General features: G+C 40.0%; 2 protein-coding genes across 4 annotated transcripts in view; one reads left to right on the top strand and one right to left on the bottom strand.

Annotated features, from left to right (window-relative positions):
• TDRD12 (tudor domain containing 12) overlaps nucleotides 1–14,332 on the bottom strand; it is a 29,662-nt gene extending 15,330 nt beyond the window's left edge. For both annotated transcript variants that reach the window (XM_063313170.1, XM_063313171.1), the window contains exons 1-16: nucleotides 14,247–14,332; nucleotides 13,994–14,152; nucleotides 13,266–13,402; nucleotides 12,727–12,846; nucleotides 12,447–12,502; nucleotides 11,090–11,175; nucleotides 9,955–10,108; nucleotides 8,491–8,573; nucleotides 7,672–7,745; nucleotides 7,140–7,211; nucleotides 6,012–6,069; nucleotides 5,661–5,765; nucleotides 5,104–5,286; nucleotides 2,834–2,990; nucleotides 732–859; nucleotides 191–382 (exon numbers count right to left, since the gene is read on the bottom strand). In XM_063313170.1, coding sequence (XP_063169240.1) covers nucleotides 191–382; nucleotides 732–859; nucleotides 2,834–2,990; nucleotides 5,104–5,286; nucleotides 5,661–5,765; nucleotides 6,012–6,069; nucleotides 7,140–7,211; nucleotides 7,672–7,745; nucleotides 8,491–8,573; nucleotides 9,955–10,108; nucleotides 11,090–11,175; nucleotides 12,447–12,502; nucleotides 12,727–12,846; nucleotides 13,266–13,402; nucleotides 13,994–14,152; nucleotides 14,247–14,270 — 1,788 coding nt within the window. In that variant the 5' untranslated portion in view covers nucleotides 14,271–14,332. The remainder of the gene's footprint in view (nucleotides 1–190; nucleotides 383–731; nucleotides 860–2,833; nucleotides 2,991–5,103; nucleotides 5,287–5,660; nucleotides 5,766–6,011; nucleotides 6,070–7,139; nucleotides 7,212–7,671; nucleotides 7,746–8,490; nucleotides 8,574–9,954; nucleotides 10,109–11,089; nucleotides 11,176–12,446; nucleotides 12,503–12,726; nucleotides 12,847–13,265; nucleotides 13,403–13,993; nucleotides 14,153–14,246) is intronic.
• SLC7A9 (solute carrier family 7 member 9) overlaps nucleotides 1–17,186 on the top strand; it is a 304,184-nt gene that overhangs the window by 40,654 nt on the left and 246,344 nt on the right. The gene's annotated exons all lie outside the window — the stretch shown is intronic.

A 17,186-nucleotide genomic window follows, 5' to 3' on the forward strand; every position in this document is an offset into this window, starting at 1 on the left:
CTGACAATCATTTGACCCTTTGTTCTGAGAGGACAATACTGAATTTTAGAGATGCTCCTAACACATTTTTTCACAGAAGAACCTTTATATGCCTTTTATCTACTAAGAGCCATCCCAACAGCTGCCTTCTGTGCATTCACCAAATCAAAACCTGCTATTTTATAGACAAGAGATATAAAAAATCCTTTACCTGTTGCACTTTCCCATATATGGCAGCTTCTTCCATGGATGTGATTACAATATATGGATCATTCATGAATTCTTTTGTTAGATATTCTACGTTTTTGTCCCAGTGGTTTCCAACAGCAACAATCTGCTGTGGTGCGGACTCCTTTTCTTCAACATTCAAGTTTCTTTTGTAGTATTCTAAAATAGTAAGTATCTATAAAAAGGGATTAATCTTCATCATTATCTTCTACATTTCTAACAGAGAAATACTGTATAGGATATTATGGGTGGAAGTGATGGGACAAGAAAGTAAATACTTACTAGCTGCTTTTTTGAAATGAATTAGGATTTTGGTTTATATATTATTTAGATCCAAACCTGTCCTCTTTTTCTTTCCATTCCAATCCATCAAATTCAAGCTCCCTCACCCCAATGACATATTTAATTTTATTTACATGGAATGATACCAAGTGCAGCTGATTTTTTGGCAGAGGGGAAGAAATCTTTTCTTCAGCTTATTCCTTCATCAGATGCCAGAAAGGTACTTCCAAGCCCACACTCACCTGCTTATTGGCTTCAGAGAACAGTACGTCAACCTCATCAAACACAAGATGACACAACCTAAGAAAGAGTAAACTATGATGCTCAAGTAGCCGTAAAAGACTATGTGGGGTTGTTACGATGATTTCACCTGTGAAATGAAAAAGAATGCACCATTGTACATGCTCATTATATTTGAAACTAAGTGAAAATAAAATATTAGCTCAATGGCTCAAATACACCTACACTAACTTGTAATGAAAACAAGAAAAAAGAACTCGCTGACTAGATTTATCGAATACACAAAGCGAAAGTATGTCTATTCATTTTTTACTCAGGATGATGTGTACATTCAGCTATCTGGCTGTAAACAAGGGTTATGACTATGCTGTCTAAACTCAGTACGCTGAAGTTCAGTCAAGAAACTATGGTTATGTAAACCATGCTTTAGTAGAATGTGTAGACCTTGCCATTTTCTCATATTGTAATGTACCCAGTGCTATCTTCAAACACCATGGCTTAGTAGTAGAATACAGGTAGTCCTCGAGTTACAACGGCAACTGGGACTAGAATTGCTGTCGCTAAGAGATGTGGCCATAAAGCTTGATGTCATGTGATTGCATCATTTAGCAACAGTAATCCTAGCACCCCCCACTGCTGTTGTTAACCAAATCCCACCAGTTGTTAGCCGAGGACCCACCCTGATCCAAGTCATTCCCTGCTTGGTCCCTCCCAGCCCCGAGCCTTGATTCTTCCAAGGCTGCCTCCCCTTCAACTCCCCTCAACTGCCTATTCAGCCCCCTGCACTTTTGGCTGCCCTGCATCTTGCCTTGCAGGTCAAGCACCCCCAGAACCATGCAGCTCCGGGGCTGCAAGAAGCCACCACATCAGCCAAGACCAGCAGCTCCTGGAAGCCCCAGCCCAACAGGGCGGCATGAAGCCTCACCCACCCCAGCACCCCTCACTGCTCTGCCGCCCCAGCTGACATTTGCTTTCTTCTTGCTCCCGCTGCTGAAAAGGTGTGCCTGGCCTAGCTCTCCGTGAGGCCTTCTTCCCCAGGTCTCCCAAGGAAACTGCCATGCGTGACCTCAAGAAAAAAGCCTAGCACAGCCAACAGCTGCCTCACGAAGGGCCAGGAATGCCGCACCTGCAGCCAGAGCTGGAGGCAGCGGAGCACAGAGCAGGAGGGGGCCAAATGGGCAGAGATGGGGGGGGAGATAGGCAGGCGTGGGTATTGAAGCACCCGTGAGGTCCTAAGTGAGGGCAGGCTGCCAAGTGCCCGAACTTTTGATCACATGACTAGAGGGCAGTGCAACGGCTGTAACTTCAGGGACCAGCGTAAGTACCATTTGTTTAGTGCCACCGTTACTTTGAATGGTCGCTGAACAAATGGTCATAACTCAAGGACTACCTGTATATATTCTGGGTGTAATTCACAGAGCTGAATTCACACCTCTGAAGGGCACTCTAGCCTGGGGAAAGCTGGGAAAATCTAAGGTAATTTATTATGCTTTATGGCTTCTAAACAAGTGGCCTTTTACAAACTTCATTAGCTGAAATGAAGAAAGCTTTTTTTTTTTTTTTGCATAATGCAAGCTGATAGCATTGTTAGTGGGCAATAAAAATTTGTTTTAACCACATTCTGTTGGACATGTTAAGAACAATCCTGCAGATAAGAATAGAAATGGCAGTTTGTTCTGCCAAATGCTAGTTTGCTACCCCCACAACTCTTCAGGCTTATGGAGATTTCTACTAAGAGCAACAGGACCCCAATGTGCATTAGAGAATGCTGGAGTTGAATGGAGTAAGAGGAGCAAAGAGCTGCACTGGCTCCACACAGTACTGAAACACTCCTAGTTTAAAGCAGCACATTGCACAGTTCAATACTCATAAATGCAATGAAGTTGAGATAGTTTTTGCTAACCAAATTAAAACAATTCCTACATTTTGGATACTTTATCTCTGTGGCAATGAAACTATCAATAGTTGTAGTTAAATGTTTTAAGAAGCAAAAGCATGACTCTAAAATTCTATGCCTCCTGCTTAGGATTGTATTTATATTTTGTTATGACTTCATCTGCTCATTCCTTCACATGGGCAATACAAAAAATTAAGTTTTGCTTACATCGTCTTGGAATTCTTACACTCTTGATTTCTTCCTTATTCATTCCCAGGAAAAGCAATTTTGGGTGCAGAGGCCTGGAACACTGGCTGTAATTTTCCAGGAGCTCAAATACCAGTTCTGCTTTCTTCTGTCCAGGACATATGATTAATGCTACTGGCTACATACACAAAACATTATATAGTGATGAATCCAAAATATGTAAATCATGCATCTTAAAGAATAATTTGATTAGCCAATACAAATAATACAAACTCATGCAGAGACAAAACAATTTACAATGGGCTAGAGTACAATTGCATATATTTTTGATTGTATACAATGTATCTGTCAATGGAACTGACTTGCTTCTTATAGCTTCTCTGTTTTGAAAGCTTAGGGGACCCCTTTCAAGCAGATTCTGATAAAGATGTGAAAGAGAGGATAGATGCAGGGAGAGAAGTGGGAAATTTGACTATACAGGTAGTCCTCAGTTAACGACCGTTTGTTCAGCAACTGTTTCAAGTTATGGAAGTGCTCTACGAATGGTAGATATGCCCAGTCCCCAAAGTTACAGCCGGTGCAGTCACAGGATCAAAATTCGGGCACTTGGCAGCCCACCTGCACTTATGACTGCAGGGGTGCTTCAACTCCCCCCACCCACCTATCTCCCCCCAATCTCTGCCCTTTTGGCCACCCTGCCGGCCCTAGCTGACCTTTGCTGTCTTCTTCCTCCTGCTGCTGTGAGGTGGCTGCTGGCCACACCAGGCCATCTTCCCAAGGCCGCACATGGCCTTGTCCAAATTGCCTGTGACCTTCTCACAAGCCTCAGGAAGAAGGCCTGGTGCAGCCAGCGGCTGCCTTGCTAAGGGCCAGGCTGGGCGCACCTTGTCAGTAGCAAGAGGAAGACAACGAAGAAGATCAGCTAAGATGGGCAGAGCAAGTGGAGTGCAGGATGGCCAAAAGGACAGAGATGGTGGGGGAGATAGGTGGGTGGGGGAAGTTGAAGAGGAGGCAGTCCCTTACCTTACCATGGCTCAGGGCTGGGAGGGACCAAGCCAGAAGTGGCTTGAATCAGGGTGGGTCCTCGCCTAACAACCAGGTGGGATTCGGTTAATGACGACAACCAGGACTGCCATTGCTAATGATGTGGTCACGTGACATCGCACTTTATGACGGCATCACCTGGCAACAGAAATTCTGGTCCCCATTACCCTCGTTAACCAAAGACTACCTGTAGTGGCAGATGTTAACTCATACAAGATTATCAGCTTTTAGTCCCTAATAAAAGCACCTTTTAATGGAAGAGATTTAGGCTCTTAGGAAGTAGGTATTACTACTTAATTTTAAAAGATGAATCATGCTTGACTGCAGCATCCAACTTGAGGTGACCCAGTCCCACTGAAGTATGTTTGTAACTAACTGTTCAGGCAACTGAGAGGGCTTATGTCATGCACTGCCTACCGCAGAGTAAAACACAGACGCTGATGCCTAGGAGAGCAGGTTCTGGTTTATTTCATACGTAGTGTCAGTTGCGAAAAAAGCTGAGAGTGAGAGAAGCGCGCCGGTGCGGGGTTTAAATACCCCGCGCCGGTCAGCGCCCCCTCACTCTGGGTTACGTCATCCCCCCTTTGTCCTGCATGCTGCCTTGCCAGTAGGTGAAGGGTTGCGAGGCCCCAGCTGGTGCCCCGGGATCGCCCATCATCGGTTTCCTCATTCAGCCGGTGATTGCTGTCAGCTGGGCGATCTCCGTTGCGCTTGTGCTAACAGCTTGGGTGTGCCTCGCGATCCGCTTAGCCTTTGTCTTTTCTTCTTTCGCCTTTGTGAGCTGATGGCTGCTTCCTCCGGCTAGAGTCTGTGGCTGTTGTTGTGCGTGCTATGCTTATCTTGAGCCCCTTCCTCTGCTTCCTCGTTATTGTCATGTGTGCCGTTGTGCTGATGTCTTCAGCTCAACGGCACTCATGACAGCTTATTTCAATAGGCCAGAGACTATGACATGCACCATTTCTCACAGTTCTAAGCACAGAAACATAACACAGATGTCTATAATAGCTGCACCACCAGAATGAATGAAACTGCCATTATTCCTATATTTTTTACTCCTATCTTCAGATCACTGCCATCTTTCCAGAACCCTTTTTTCTTCTATGCAAAAAGCAGCATTAAAAAAAACCACACATGTTCAAAAATGCAACAAGAGAACCATGAACAATAATAGCCCAACTACGGCCTATTTTTAAGTAGTTGCCTTAAGTTAAGGCAGTTGTGAAGGATAATGTTAATATTTTACTTACACCATTTCTAGCTGGTAATGATATGTAACAACTTCTTGACTGCAAAAATGTAATAATTGGCAGAAGATAGGAAAGTGGATCATTTTCAGGAGAGATAATAAGCGAATCATATCCACGTGCTATTGCAGGCCAGGAATAAGACTGTGCACGATTAGGTCCTAGGAACTGATTTCTTAAAAGCTCCTTTCAGAAAAGAAACACAGAATATTTGATTAAACATTCATACAGTGCTTACAAAAAAAGAATCAAGATTAAGGTGTGATTAAATGAAACTATGCAATGCTTTTTCTTCTTTACAGCCTAACACAACAGTAGAAAGAACTTATGTGACCAAGCCTGGGACCTGTCTCTCAGTAGCATCAGAAGCATGGACCGTGACAGCCCCTGTTAATTACCAATACCACTGTGCTGAATGTGGCAAAAAATAACCAAGAATAATTAGAATGCTTTAGTTCTGAACAACTTAGCCATCACTATTTAAGGAATTTAATCAAGACATAACCCAGGCTTTTCCACAATATGGTAAATTAAATTGTGTAAAAGATAGTAAATATTACCTTTTTTAAAGTTGGAAACAATGGTGCTGTTTCAAGAGATGAACATGGTTCAATTTCATTACTCAGCACAACAGGAAGATGTGTAGTGGTATTCATCTGAAGCACCTAAAAATAAATGAGTGAAAGACTAATGGACATATACAACTTTTCCACTGTACAACTTAGAGCAAGTGTTTTCTACCTTTTTATTTTATTTTCCTTTACAGAATAGAAATAACACCCAAGAAACATCTAAGAATGTGTGAATCTGCAGCTTTAATTTCTGATACTTTCACTAAAACATTTCTCATTCCAGAAGAATGTTCAGACAAATTAAAACATTAAAAAAAATAATATTGTTTCTTGAACTACCTCAGTTTCTTGTCCGCTGGCAATTTTCAGAGGATCAGGGTTTAAAAACTGTAGAAGCCTGAAAACACACAAGTTCACCTTTCAAGCATCAGTTAGAAGTCCATTCATTTAGCCTTTATTTTTAGATTTTTCTCTAAGCCTTCTCACAAAGAGCTGAAGGCCAAGTGTACAGCCTTCTGCTGTTTTTGGCTGAAGGATAACAACTCCGGGCTATTTTATTCGGTTCCCAAATTTGATCCCAAATCTCAGCAATCCAAATCCCAGATTAGAGTATTTCTTTTGAAGTGACAGCAGATGTTATTAACAAAGACTTATTCAGCTATTTTTAAAATTTTTATAAAAACACAACATCCAATCCCAGGTCAGCTTCACATTTTTTGTTTGCCACATTTAATTCCTTATATTAAAAAAAGTGTTATTCCATCATGGTAGGAACTGAATTGCTATTTAGCAACTATGTACGGTGTTTGAAATAACAGGACATGGATCAACATCACGGTCTTGACGATTAACCCCAATACTCCAATTCAGCACATATATTTCCAGTAGCGTATTATATCTGAAAAATTAATTAACAAATGTATTGATCAACTCACCAATAACAAGCACATTTCTTTTTTAACTGGCAAGCTTTCCACTGTTCTCCTGGAGAAGTTTGTGGGAAGTTTACCACCTCACTCTGATTTTGGAAAGGCTCAAGAAGCAATTGAATGCCTTTCAGTTGCTTTCTGAGGCTAAGTACTAATTCAGAGAAAAGGGCTATCTTTTTCCAAGGGTATTGGAGTAGAAAATACTGCCTTTCTGAAATTCAGAGAGCTCAGCTCCCTTGAGCGCAGCACATCATCATAGTCAAGACTGTGCTGTTGTGGGAAGATTAAAAGTTACTGGCAACCACACATTTCAGCTAAGTAATTTTTAAGCCAGCTCAAATTAGAGGCTCCTAGTCTGTAATAATGAGCCATCTTTATTTTTTAAAAAATGGAGTACTAGCAGTGGCATTTCTTGAAATACACATAATCAGACCTATTTTAAGTAGTAGTTGTAAATACATTTGCCTATTCTTTATACAAAGCATACAAATTACTTGGACTTTATAAATATTGGTTCTCATGATGATAAAAAGCTTACTTCACCCCAACGTTGTTCTCAAAGAGATCCTTCTTCATTTCCTGGATTTTGGTAGTTTCCTTATGTAAGTTGCTAAAATCAAATACAACTGTTTGAGAAAATCTTAGCAATGTGTATAAACATATTGGTTGGGAAATTGGACATATGAATCAGGAATCTTTTTTTAATCTGCAATCCTTATTTCCCCCTGAAAAACAGCAGGGAGGGGAATGTAGATGTGCCCTCTGCTCACAGGGCTGTTTGGATCCCAGCTAATTATGAAAAATGCATCTAGAATATAAGCAAGATATACAAGAAGTGAGCTATCAAGCTGAATTTAACCAATCTTCTGCTGAATAAAAACATGGTCAACATTAATAATATTTTAAAACATGCCTCAGTATCTTATTAGGACATGAAAAAGAAAGCCAATTTAAACATTAATTTTGCTCTATGATGCCAACCAGCAATTTCCTATGGTTTTTGCTTAATGAAATAGGCCTAGTCTCTTACCAATAATGAATGAAATGAAATATAAAATTTTAAAATATACCTGACTGTTCGCATATCTGTTGGTACAGAAATAGTTATTCCTTGCTCCAAAGGGGGAATGGACACCATTACATCCTAAACAGACAAATAAAGGTATCTCACATTTTTATTCAGGACTCTATGAAAGGGGCCACTTCTGTTTCTAACTGAAGGCATTTCACAACAGTACCAGAATAAAAAGCAAGACACTTGGTCTCATATTTCTTAAAACAGCTAAATAGTAGATACGTATTATCATGTGCAGTATAATCTGCACATATTTATTTAGAAACCAATCATTCCAAAAGTGAATGGGGCTTTTCCACAAGTCAGTGCACAAAAAACCAGACTATGAAATAATCTCAAACTAGCAGCAGATATTCTCATTAGAGGTCTACAACAATCACCACCCAGAGACACGCATTTACCTCACTATAGAGAATGTTTTTAGCTCTTTTAAATTGTTTGAATAGCAACAAATCTACAACAAGAATAATAATTTTGCACAGTATCTTCAAATAACAAAATGTGATTACCAGCATACAGTCCAACATGCCAAAGCTATGCAGGTTATCTCGGACTAGAAGTGGTATATTTGAATTAGCACTCCCTGCAAAACAGGGCTGTATTTTTTTTCCCCTTTCAGGTCACATATTTGTTCTGATTTTAAAGTAAATGATGTGCAGTGCATTTGCTCACGAGACAGCTCAACAGTACTCTATAACTGTAATAATAAACTAAATAATTGAAGATAACCTGGATATTTTAACAATTCAGCAGTACTTGAAATTTTAAAACCAATACTTGAAATTTCAAAACCAAAGGGTGTATTAGCACTTACAGATTCTTCTGTATTATGTACAGTAGTTTCTGGAGAATGCTTGTACTCTGCTATTTCAGAGTTATCACAAATAGGAGCAGCACCTAAAAGAAACGCACAAGTATTTTTTTTTACTAAAACATTTAAGGTATATCTTCTGAAGACCATGTTCTGAAAATAATATAATACAAATTTCATTTATATAGACACCCATCTCATGTAGTGACTCTGGGTGGCTCACCACAGGTAAAAACAATACAAAATATAGAATAAAACATAGCACTTGCTGCAGCCAAGAGACCAAACCAATCTAAACAATGTAGCACATTACAGACTCTCACTAATGCTTCAACCTCTAGGCCTAGGAACATAACCATGTCTTAAAGGCCTTCTGAAAGGCCAGCAGGGTTGGGGCCAATCTAATCTCAGGGGTAAGAGTGTTCCATAGGGCAGGGACACCAACTGATAATGTGGTATGTACTTCATAAGGCAATTATTTTTAAATCACACAATACACCCAACTTCCACACCCAATTTCCCAAAACAGAATATAAAAGCCACATTAAAGAGAAGTGCTAAAGGACTGTTCCAGTGTGCCAATGAATAACTGGAGATTTTGTTTCATAGGATTCTCTTCACATGAAATAACTCTGCCCACTGAAGAGAGAAGACCTGAAGAACTGTTGGTCAAAACCTCCTCAGAAGGGCAGAACTATCACTGGGATAGCCAGTATGGCTGTGCAGTGCTTTGGATTCCACCTGCAAAAGGTGATTTGAAGCAGGCAAGAGCATTAATACACACAGAGGCTGCCTGGACAGCTTTAGCATGGTGATGTCTTTCCATGTACTTGTGCTCCATTCATGGTGCTGCACATTCTAAAGCAACTTGTGGAGATCTAACTAACAATTTTTGCCATGTATTAAATAGGGCAGGTGCTTATCTAAGTTCTGAGAAGCACCAGGTTTACACTGCTTCTCCCTTCTTCCCTGATTCAAAAACTCCTATTTTGGTTTAATAGTAAACAACGGTTTCATTCAGTGTTCAATGAACCAAACTATGTAGCTTAGTTTCTTCTCTTTTTGATGGGGAGTAATTCATAGCAGACACCCTAGGGCAGGCCTACAAAACATGGGGCCTGTGGGCTGCAGCCTTCTCTGGCCTGTTGACTACTTTTTTAAAAAAAATTCACTACCACCAAACATTGCTGCAGCCAGGAAGGATCACCTGCCTCCACCTAGTTTTCTGCAGCTACTTCCACCCTGAAAGACATATTGCAAGTGCCTCCAACATATCCTGCCAGTTCCATCACTGCCACTGTGCTGCTAACCACCAAACATTGGATCAGTGTGCCAGCCATTCCTGGCAGTTGTGCCAGCCTGCTCTAGTGTGCAGGCAGACTGCATTCCAGAAGAAGCAAAGCTTCTTCTCAGGGGCTACCTCCACTCTCTGACCCATTGCCTGAAGAACAGATTTGCCATACTCACACATCCCAGAAACCATAGATTCTTTTGGCCATAGTAGCAGTACAGGATTCTCCTCTGGAAGAGACCCAACACCTCCTGATACTTGCTTCTGGTTTGTTTTACTCATTTCATAGCAAGCAAAGTTCTTCACAACAAGATCATCATTCACACACACCTGTGACAAAAACAATTTCTACATGTGAAGATTTAATATTATCAGAGGGAGAGAAATTAAATTATATGAAACTTCTTATGGCACAAGTATATATTACAAATTACTAATGTGACATTAAGACTACTTAAAATAACAAGGCATCTCTAGTATTTAAGGAGTTTTGTCAAAAATAGAAGTATCACCACAATTAGGAGCAGCATAAAAGGGCATGACAATATTAAACTAAACTGTATTAAAGGTGCTCTACTTGTTTTAACAGCTACAGCATACATCAGCCCTAACAACAGAGGGTCTCTTCTAGGGTATAAATATGGAAAACTTCGAAACAGATTTTTAGATCTTAATTCATGGAGAACACCAACTATAATCTAGCTTGGCTAACCTTCAGAGGGCAGCAAAACTACAGTTGCAAGTTTTTTGTCTCTGTATGTCTCTTCCTACCAAGTTTGTTCTTGGATTCTAAACTCAAGAAAGTCAGCACTACATTTTAGAGACTCTCACCTGCAGAAAGAATTTTTAACTATCAACCCTCCTTTATCTTATCTCCACTTTTTCTTGCACTACAACAACTTTTCTAAGTCTAGCCCCAAGATTAAAAGTTGGGCTAGAGAGAACAGTGCTTGCTGTTTGGGGCAAGATAAATGAGGCAAAGGCTGAGCTCATTTGCTGTTTGTAATTTAAGAAACTGACCTTTTCTGGCTTTAAGCATGAAAAAACAGATATAGAAACAGACAAAATGCAGCCTGTTAACTAAGTTAACTAAACAACCGAGGCAGCTTATCTCATAGTAAACACTGCTGGGCAATGACAAGTAATGTAATTTTATCCTAACGCTCCAGTGCAAACTTTACTATAAAAAGGCACGGCATTCAAGAGTATTGTTTTCCACGCTGCTGCACAGGATTAATATGTTACTAATCCAGCAAGCCAATGCCCATTTTAAAAGATAGTATGTAATTTGTAAATGTGATCCTGGTTTACCTTTTCACCTCTTCTTGTAACATAAAGATAGACAGCAAAACTGTCCTCTTCAACAGCACATAACTTGGCCTCCACTTGAGTGGCTACTATGGATAAAAGATGCAGGAGTATTAGCTGACTACAGCTATAGGTTTCTCCATATATCATTAGTTCTTTGTGCTGGTCATTGACCAAAATAAAGGAGCTCAACGCATCATTAGCTTTTTCAATTAAGTCTAAAGGCCTGAAATACCAATAAGATGACTGCAACAACCAATTCATTATATTATAGTAAAGGCATAAAGATAAAACAGCAAACAATTTCTTAGAAATAGAATCCTATATGCTGGATCAGTGTGTGTTGTTCTTGTTATGCTAGACACAGGTATCTAGAGTTGAGCTTGACTGGACAGACTCTTCCTCAGCAGACAGCAGCACCCAGCCAACTTTTGCTAACTGTGTGAACTCGGCAATTTTGGCTTACTGTATTGCAAAATGTAATCACTTGTCACTTCTTCAATAAACAGTTATTTAAAAATCCAACACTTAGCACAATGTGATTTAAGATGTTACGTTTTCACCAGCTGGCCACTAATCTTAAGATTCTAATTCTAAGTGCAGAAGTACCTGGCCTCAAGCTGTCAACTGTGACCAAGTACCAAACAGCCTGGTTAACTGACCTCGGTTTAGTGAACTTCAGGTTTAACAGACATGGGTTTGAGCTACAGCAGCAGAGACAAAGGGGGTGCAAGCTACAGGTTTTTGAGCGCAACTGCTGTAACCAAAGACAACTCCACAACCACAAGCATGTTAAGTCAGCATGCAAAAAGCATGCTGATCAGAGCTTGAGAGCAATAGCACCAACTCTTGCCCTGGAGATTCTAAAGGCAATGAAGACAGACACAGAGGCAGCAATGGGCTAGGCTGTGCTCCAGGCACTGAACCTCTGATCTTTAGTGCACTGATTCACCACACTTGTGGTTGTCAGGGTCACCTTCAATTGCTTTGATGGTCTGCCGTCATGCTGTCCAGCTGCAACTTATCTTTTTTCTCCTGGGTTTTTTTTGGGGGGGGGGTTAGTGGTTTTCTGCTCATCCAAAAAAACATTTGCCATTTAGTGGACATCTGGCTGCAATGGACAACCTTTACTTTCCTCTACTCTATTAAATTGAGGATTGTATGGAATTGAGCTTAGCAGCAATGCACTTTTTATAAAATCTAAGCAAGCAAATATACATTTTGGATAAGAATTAATACCTCATAAGTGTGCCCCTGTACAAATGTAGGTCTCCTAATTCCATTATTTCATGCCAGTTTTATAAAATAGATTTGCCACATATCTGAAATTATGCAGAAGTTATTCTGTCTACTTTCTTACCATCCAGGAGATTTTGGAAGTACTGGATAGCTGCAATATCCCATTTGTTAGCAGGACTAGAAAGAAGCACATGAGGGTGTTTTTTTTAATGTACTATGATACCACAGCAAAATAAACAGGAAACATGAAAAAGTCTAGCCCAATGGCATTTGTACAAGTAGCAGGTATAAAATGGGAAAATTCCATAGACTGTAAATAGTTATGCAGAAAAGATGCTCTTTGAAGTTAGGGGAAGTGTTTCTTAGAATATATTACATAATCTCTCAGTAGCCATACTTACACTATCTCTGCACTGTCACTATCATAGTCGACACGTAGTGTTACTGGTTTGGCACAGTACAACCTAAACTTCTTAGCTCTATAAGGCAGTCTCATAAATGATTTCAGGGCAACACAGATCCTGAAAGGAAACAGGTTTCACAACACAGAATTACAAATTACTAATAATTTTCACAGATTTACTGTTCAAACTGCAGATCATAACCTCTGATTTACAAAAGTGCTACTGCTTTATAGGCAAAACCAGATAACCTAAAAATGAGCATAATCTTGTGTGTTCTTGAGAACGTCCCGACAAACCTATTTTGGTTCTCATTTCTTAAATTTACAGTCAGTCACTCCAAAGTTTCTAAAAAATCCTAGGTTGAGCATGAATCCAAAAATGTCCAACTACACCTACTTTAACTTATCAGCTGGATCAGACCAACTCAGCAGCGCCACAGCCCATGTGATAGGGCAGACAGATAACCTTATGACTAAAATGTTTCAAATCTCAGTCCAATCCTTTGCTGGATGATTTTACAAATTATAAATACATACTTTTCTGTCTTTACAGGAACACTTTTGGCATAGTCCACAAGGAAACACTCAACACGGTAATAATCTGTACAAGATATGATTGATTTAACAACAGCTCTGCACCAAGATTTCAGTTCCTGACAATAAACAGCACAAACCTAAGAAAGACATGTAAACATTTAATTTTATACAATCTATATTTTTTTTGATAAAAGATAATTGGTATATACATGTGTGATAAAATACATGCCAGACAGTGTAAAAAAGGAGCCAGAGATTCGGCAACATTTTCATGTACTCTTCTACAGGCATTTAAGTCAATTATTTAAATATTGTCTAGCACATGGATTTTGCAGTAGATATGCCCTTCTATTTCCATGCTTTCTGTTCAAGATTAAAAAACAATACAATGTATTTTCCACTGCCATGAAAAGAACTTATATCCTAATATTATTAACATACTAATATTCTCTCTCCCAACCCACAAGCATCAGAAAAACTTCCTCAGTCCTTATCTTACCACCCCACAAAAGCACTGCTATGACCAAGGATTCCAGAATTTGTTGTTCAATAATATTTATTGTATTACAAGTGCACTGCATATAAGCATTTTTGGGAGGACTGTTATCTTGAAAGATATAAACAACTGCAAGAAAGAAAGAAAGAGAGAGAGAGAGAGAGAGAGAGAAAGCAAGCAAGCTTCATTTTTCTCCCAGATATACCCAAACAAATCAAATTGAGAAAATCACCTGTCCCTCTTCTAATGAAGACGGCTTGACTTCATCCGTGCTTCTATATTTGTTATAGAACAGATTCATTTCAGTTTGAAGTGTTTTATATTCCATTTCATTGTCTACAAATTTTCCACCTCCTTTTATGCAGACCCAGAAGCAACCGGGATTTTCTATCTAATCAGTAAGTATGATAAAGCCCACATTAAAACATGCTCCAATAGTCCCAAATGAATGCACTACGTATTTAATATACAAAAGTTAACAGTACCTTCAGTATAAAGACTTCAATCATTTTCTTTCTCTGATGATTTTTTCATCTAAGGAGAATTGCAAGCTTTATCTGCACCTCTGAAACTTTCACAAAATGAAAATATTCCTGAAGTAATTTTGAAGCTGAAATAACCAGGCCACAATTCAGAAAGTCTGAGAGTTTTAGAAATTGCACATGTAAGATTTCAATACAACCTGAGAAAGTTACCACAAAATAGTAACAGAACAATTTCAACAGTTCTGTTATCAATCAGTTCTGATTGGTCCTCCAAATCTAAAAAGCTTACTCTTAGTATTTGATACAAACTCAAACAGGGCACCTGCAGTTCTCAATACCATAAAAGGAGTAAGCACCTAAACACAGCTGCTTCATTCATACCTCATTCTAAGCCAAACCCAAACAAGCCACATTATGACTTAACATAATAAACCAAGCCATTTTGATCTGTAAGCCATGATTTACAGCTTAGTGTGAAATCACAAGCAAATTGTGATTTATCCTGCAAGACACAGCTTAGAGCTTATATGAGATCTGCCAATAGGATTTATTTCTGGGTGTCTATGGACAGAACTGCAACATAAATTGTAAATCTGTTTTGCCAGCACAGCAATGGATTTCTCAATTTGAGCCTGCTGATTCCTACATCAGGGGTGAGCAACATGCAGCCCAGATTCCTTTTATGTTAGAGCTACCTCCGATCACAGCTGCTGATAGCTAGTGGCATCCTTTCCTGCCATTCTGAGGTGAGAAAAAGGTAAAAAAAACAAAACCCACCAACCCTGTAGCATTTATCCTAGAAAACAATGCATGCCCCTCCATTCTCTGTAAAAACACTTGCCAGAAAATCCAGGCCCACCCACTTTGCACTACTGTTCAGCTAGCCCATCCAGCTGCTTCTCCCCCCAAAAAGATAGAAACAGTTGTTCCCTGAAGCATTTGTAAAACAACCAGATTTTTAGACTGCTTTTCTTCTTTCCAAGGAACTTAGTTTCCCTATTTCACTTAGGGCTCTTCAGCACTGGTGGGGCTGAAGCCCTAACCAGAATTCAGCCTGGTGAAATCTCCAGAGAATCCAGAGCAGGTGGCTAGTTGGGAAATCAGGGAAATAAATAAAATTTTAAAAATTAAATTAAAATAAAGGAGCCCATTCTAGAAAGCAAGAATGGTAAGGTGCTTCCCTCCCCCATTGGGCAGCTTCCAAATGTTACTAAGTAAATAAGTGAATACCACCAAGCAAGGAAAACTGGGATTAGGAGTCCCGTTCACTTTTTAAAACATCCTTTTAATACCATGGAGGCGTACTAAAAAAATCCTTTGCCTGAGATCCTCGCTGGGCAGAAGAGCAACACAGAACATATTTTTATTTTTCAAATTTTGCCACCGCCCATCTCCCCCAACAAGAGGGACTCTATTATTATTGTTATTATCGCCCCCGCCCGCAAAGGTACCTTGGACCCACCTCAGTCCAAGGCCGACCCTGACTTTTAACCTACGGGGATCCCCCTCGGTTGGGAGAGAGGAGGCGGCTTGCCGGGAAGCAAGGGACCAAGGCCAGAGGCCTCCCGACCCGCCGCGGCTTCCTCACGATCCCCTGGGCTCCCTCCCCCCGCGCACGAGTCTCCCGCCAAAGGCACCGCTCAACCACACCCCACGCATGCTCATTGCGCTCTCGACGCCGACGCAGCCTGACGCATGCTCCGTCTCCTCAGACGCCTGGCTGCGGCGACTACGCATGCGCCAGCCTCTCCACATACACCCTCGCCGCTCCCTTTCTGCCTTCGGTTTTCGCTGATGCAGAGTGTTTGTGCAGCGCCGGAAGCCTCGAAGTGGCAGACCAACGTTTTATAGACTAAGGCACCCCCAGCAGCTTTTCTCTGTTGACTTGTTTCCACGCACTGCTCATCAGATCCTGGGTTTGCACGCATATAAGGCCTTTGTTGCCTGAATGAGCCACAAATGGGTTTTGCACAACATAAACCATGGTTTGTAAGTGGCAGCCTACAGAAGTTCAAGCAAGGAACCTGTTGTGGCTAATGGTTTGTGTGGCCCACATTGGAAAGTGACCAGGTTTGCTTATTAAGTCATGGTTCCTTTTAACTGTACTTTACTAAATACCGTAAGATTGGCTAGGTTTGCATCTATCCTAAGCTATCAATGATAATTTTTTCAGTAGAAGAGCTGGGTCCATATAACACAATAAGCTGTAAGCCCTTTATGGTTTAGCATGCTGCAAACCAGTCCATGCAATTATAAATAACTTGCCGGTCCCTTGCTCATGTTTGTTTGCAGATACGTAGCTGCTATATTCCCATTGATACTTATTTAAAGGATTTGTTATAGAACAGATTCATTTCAGTTTGAAGTGTTTTATATTCCATTTCATTGTCTACAAATTTTCCACCTCCTTTTATACCATAGGTTTGTATGAAATTCCTGCAACCTTTCTGAAGTATATTTCATACAATTAAGGTTAATTTCATAAATTAAACAATGACTTAGCACAATGTGACACCAACTGTTTTTGCTAAACATGTAATACAGCAAAATAAAAAGTAAAATTAGAATTCCTGATTTAAAGGAATTTACTTAATAAAGCCTTACATATTTAAAATGGAAATTATATTTATACAGGGTGTACCAAAAGTCAGGCCCCACAGACAGATAAATGACATTAAATATTTGAATTGGTTACCATTTTCTTATCAGCTCCTTGTTTGATTCATAAGCTTTGAACATTCCTAAGTACAGTAACACACAAGTTTAATTTATTAGTAGTAGTAGTGGCAGTATTTTCAATGACATTTGCAAATTCAGATGTGATGATCTCCTTTAGATCGCCTATTGGCCTGTACAGCCTGACTTTTGGTACACCCTGAGTATCGACTGTTTTGAGAATAATCGATAAAAGCATTGCCTATTGTTGGAATATTTTCCTTA

This window comes from Candoia aspera, chromosome 11, assembly GCF_035149785.1.
Source record: "Candoia aspera isolate rCanAsp1 chromosome 11, rCanAsp1.hap2, whole genome shotgun sequence".
NCBI lineage: Eukaryota > Metazoa > Chordata > Lepidosauria > Squamata > Boidae > Candoia > Candoia aspera.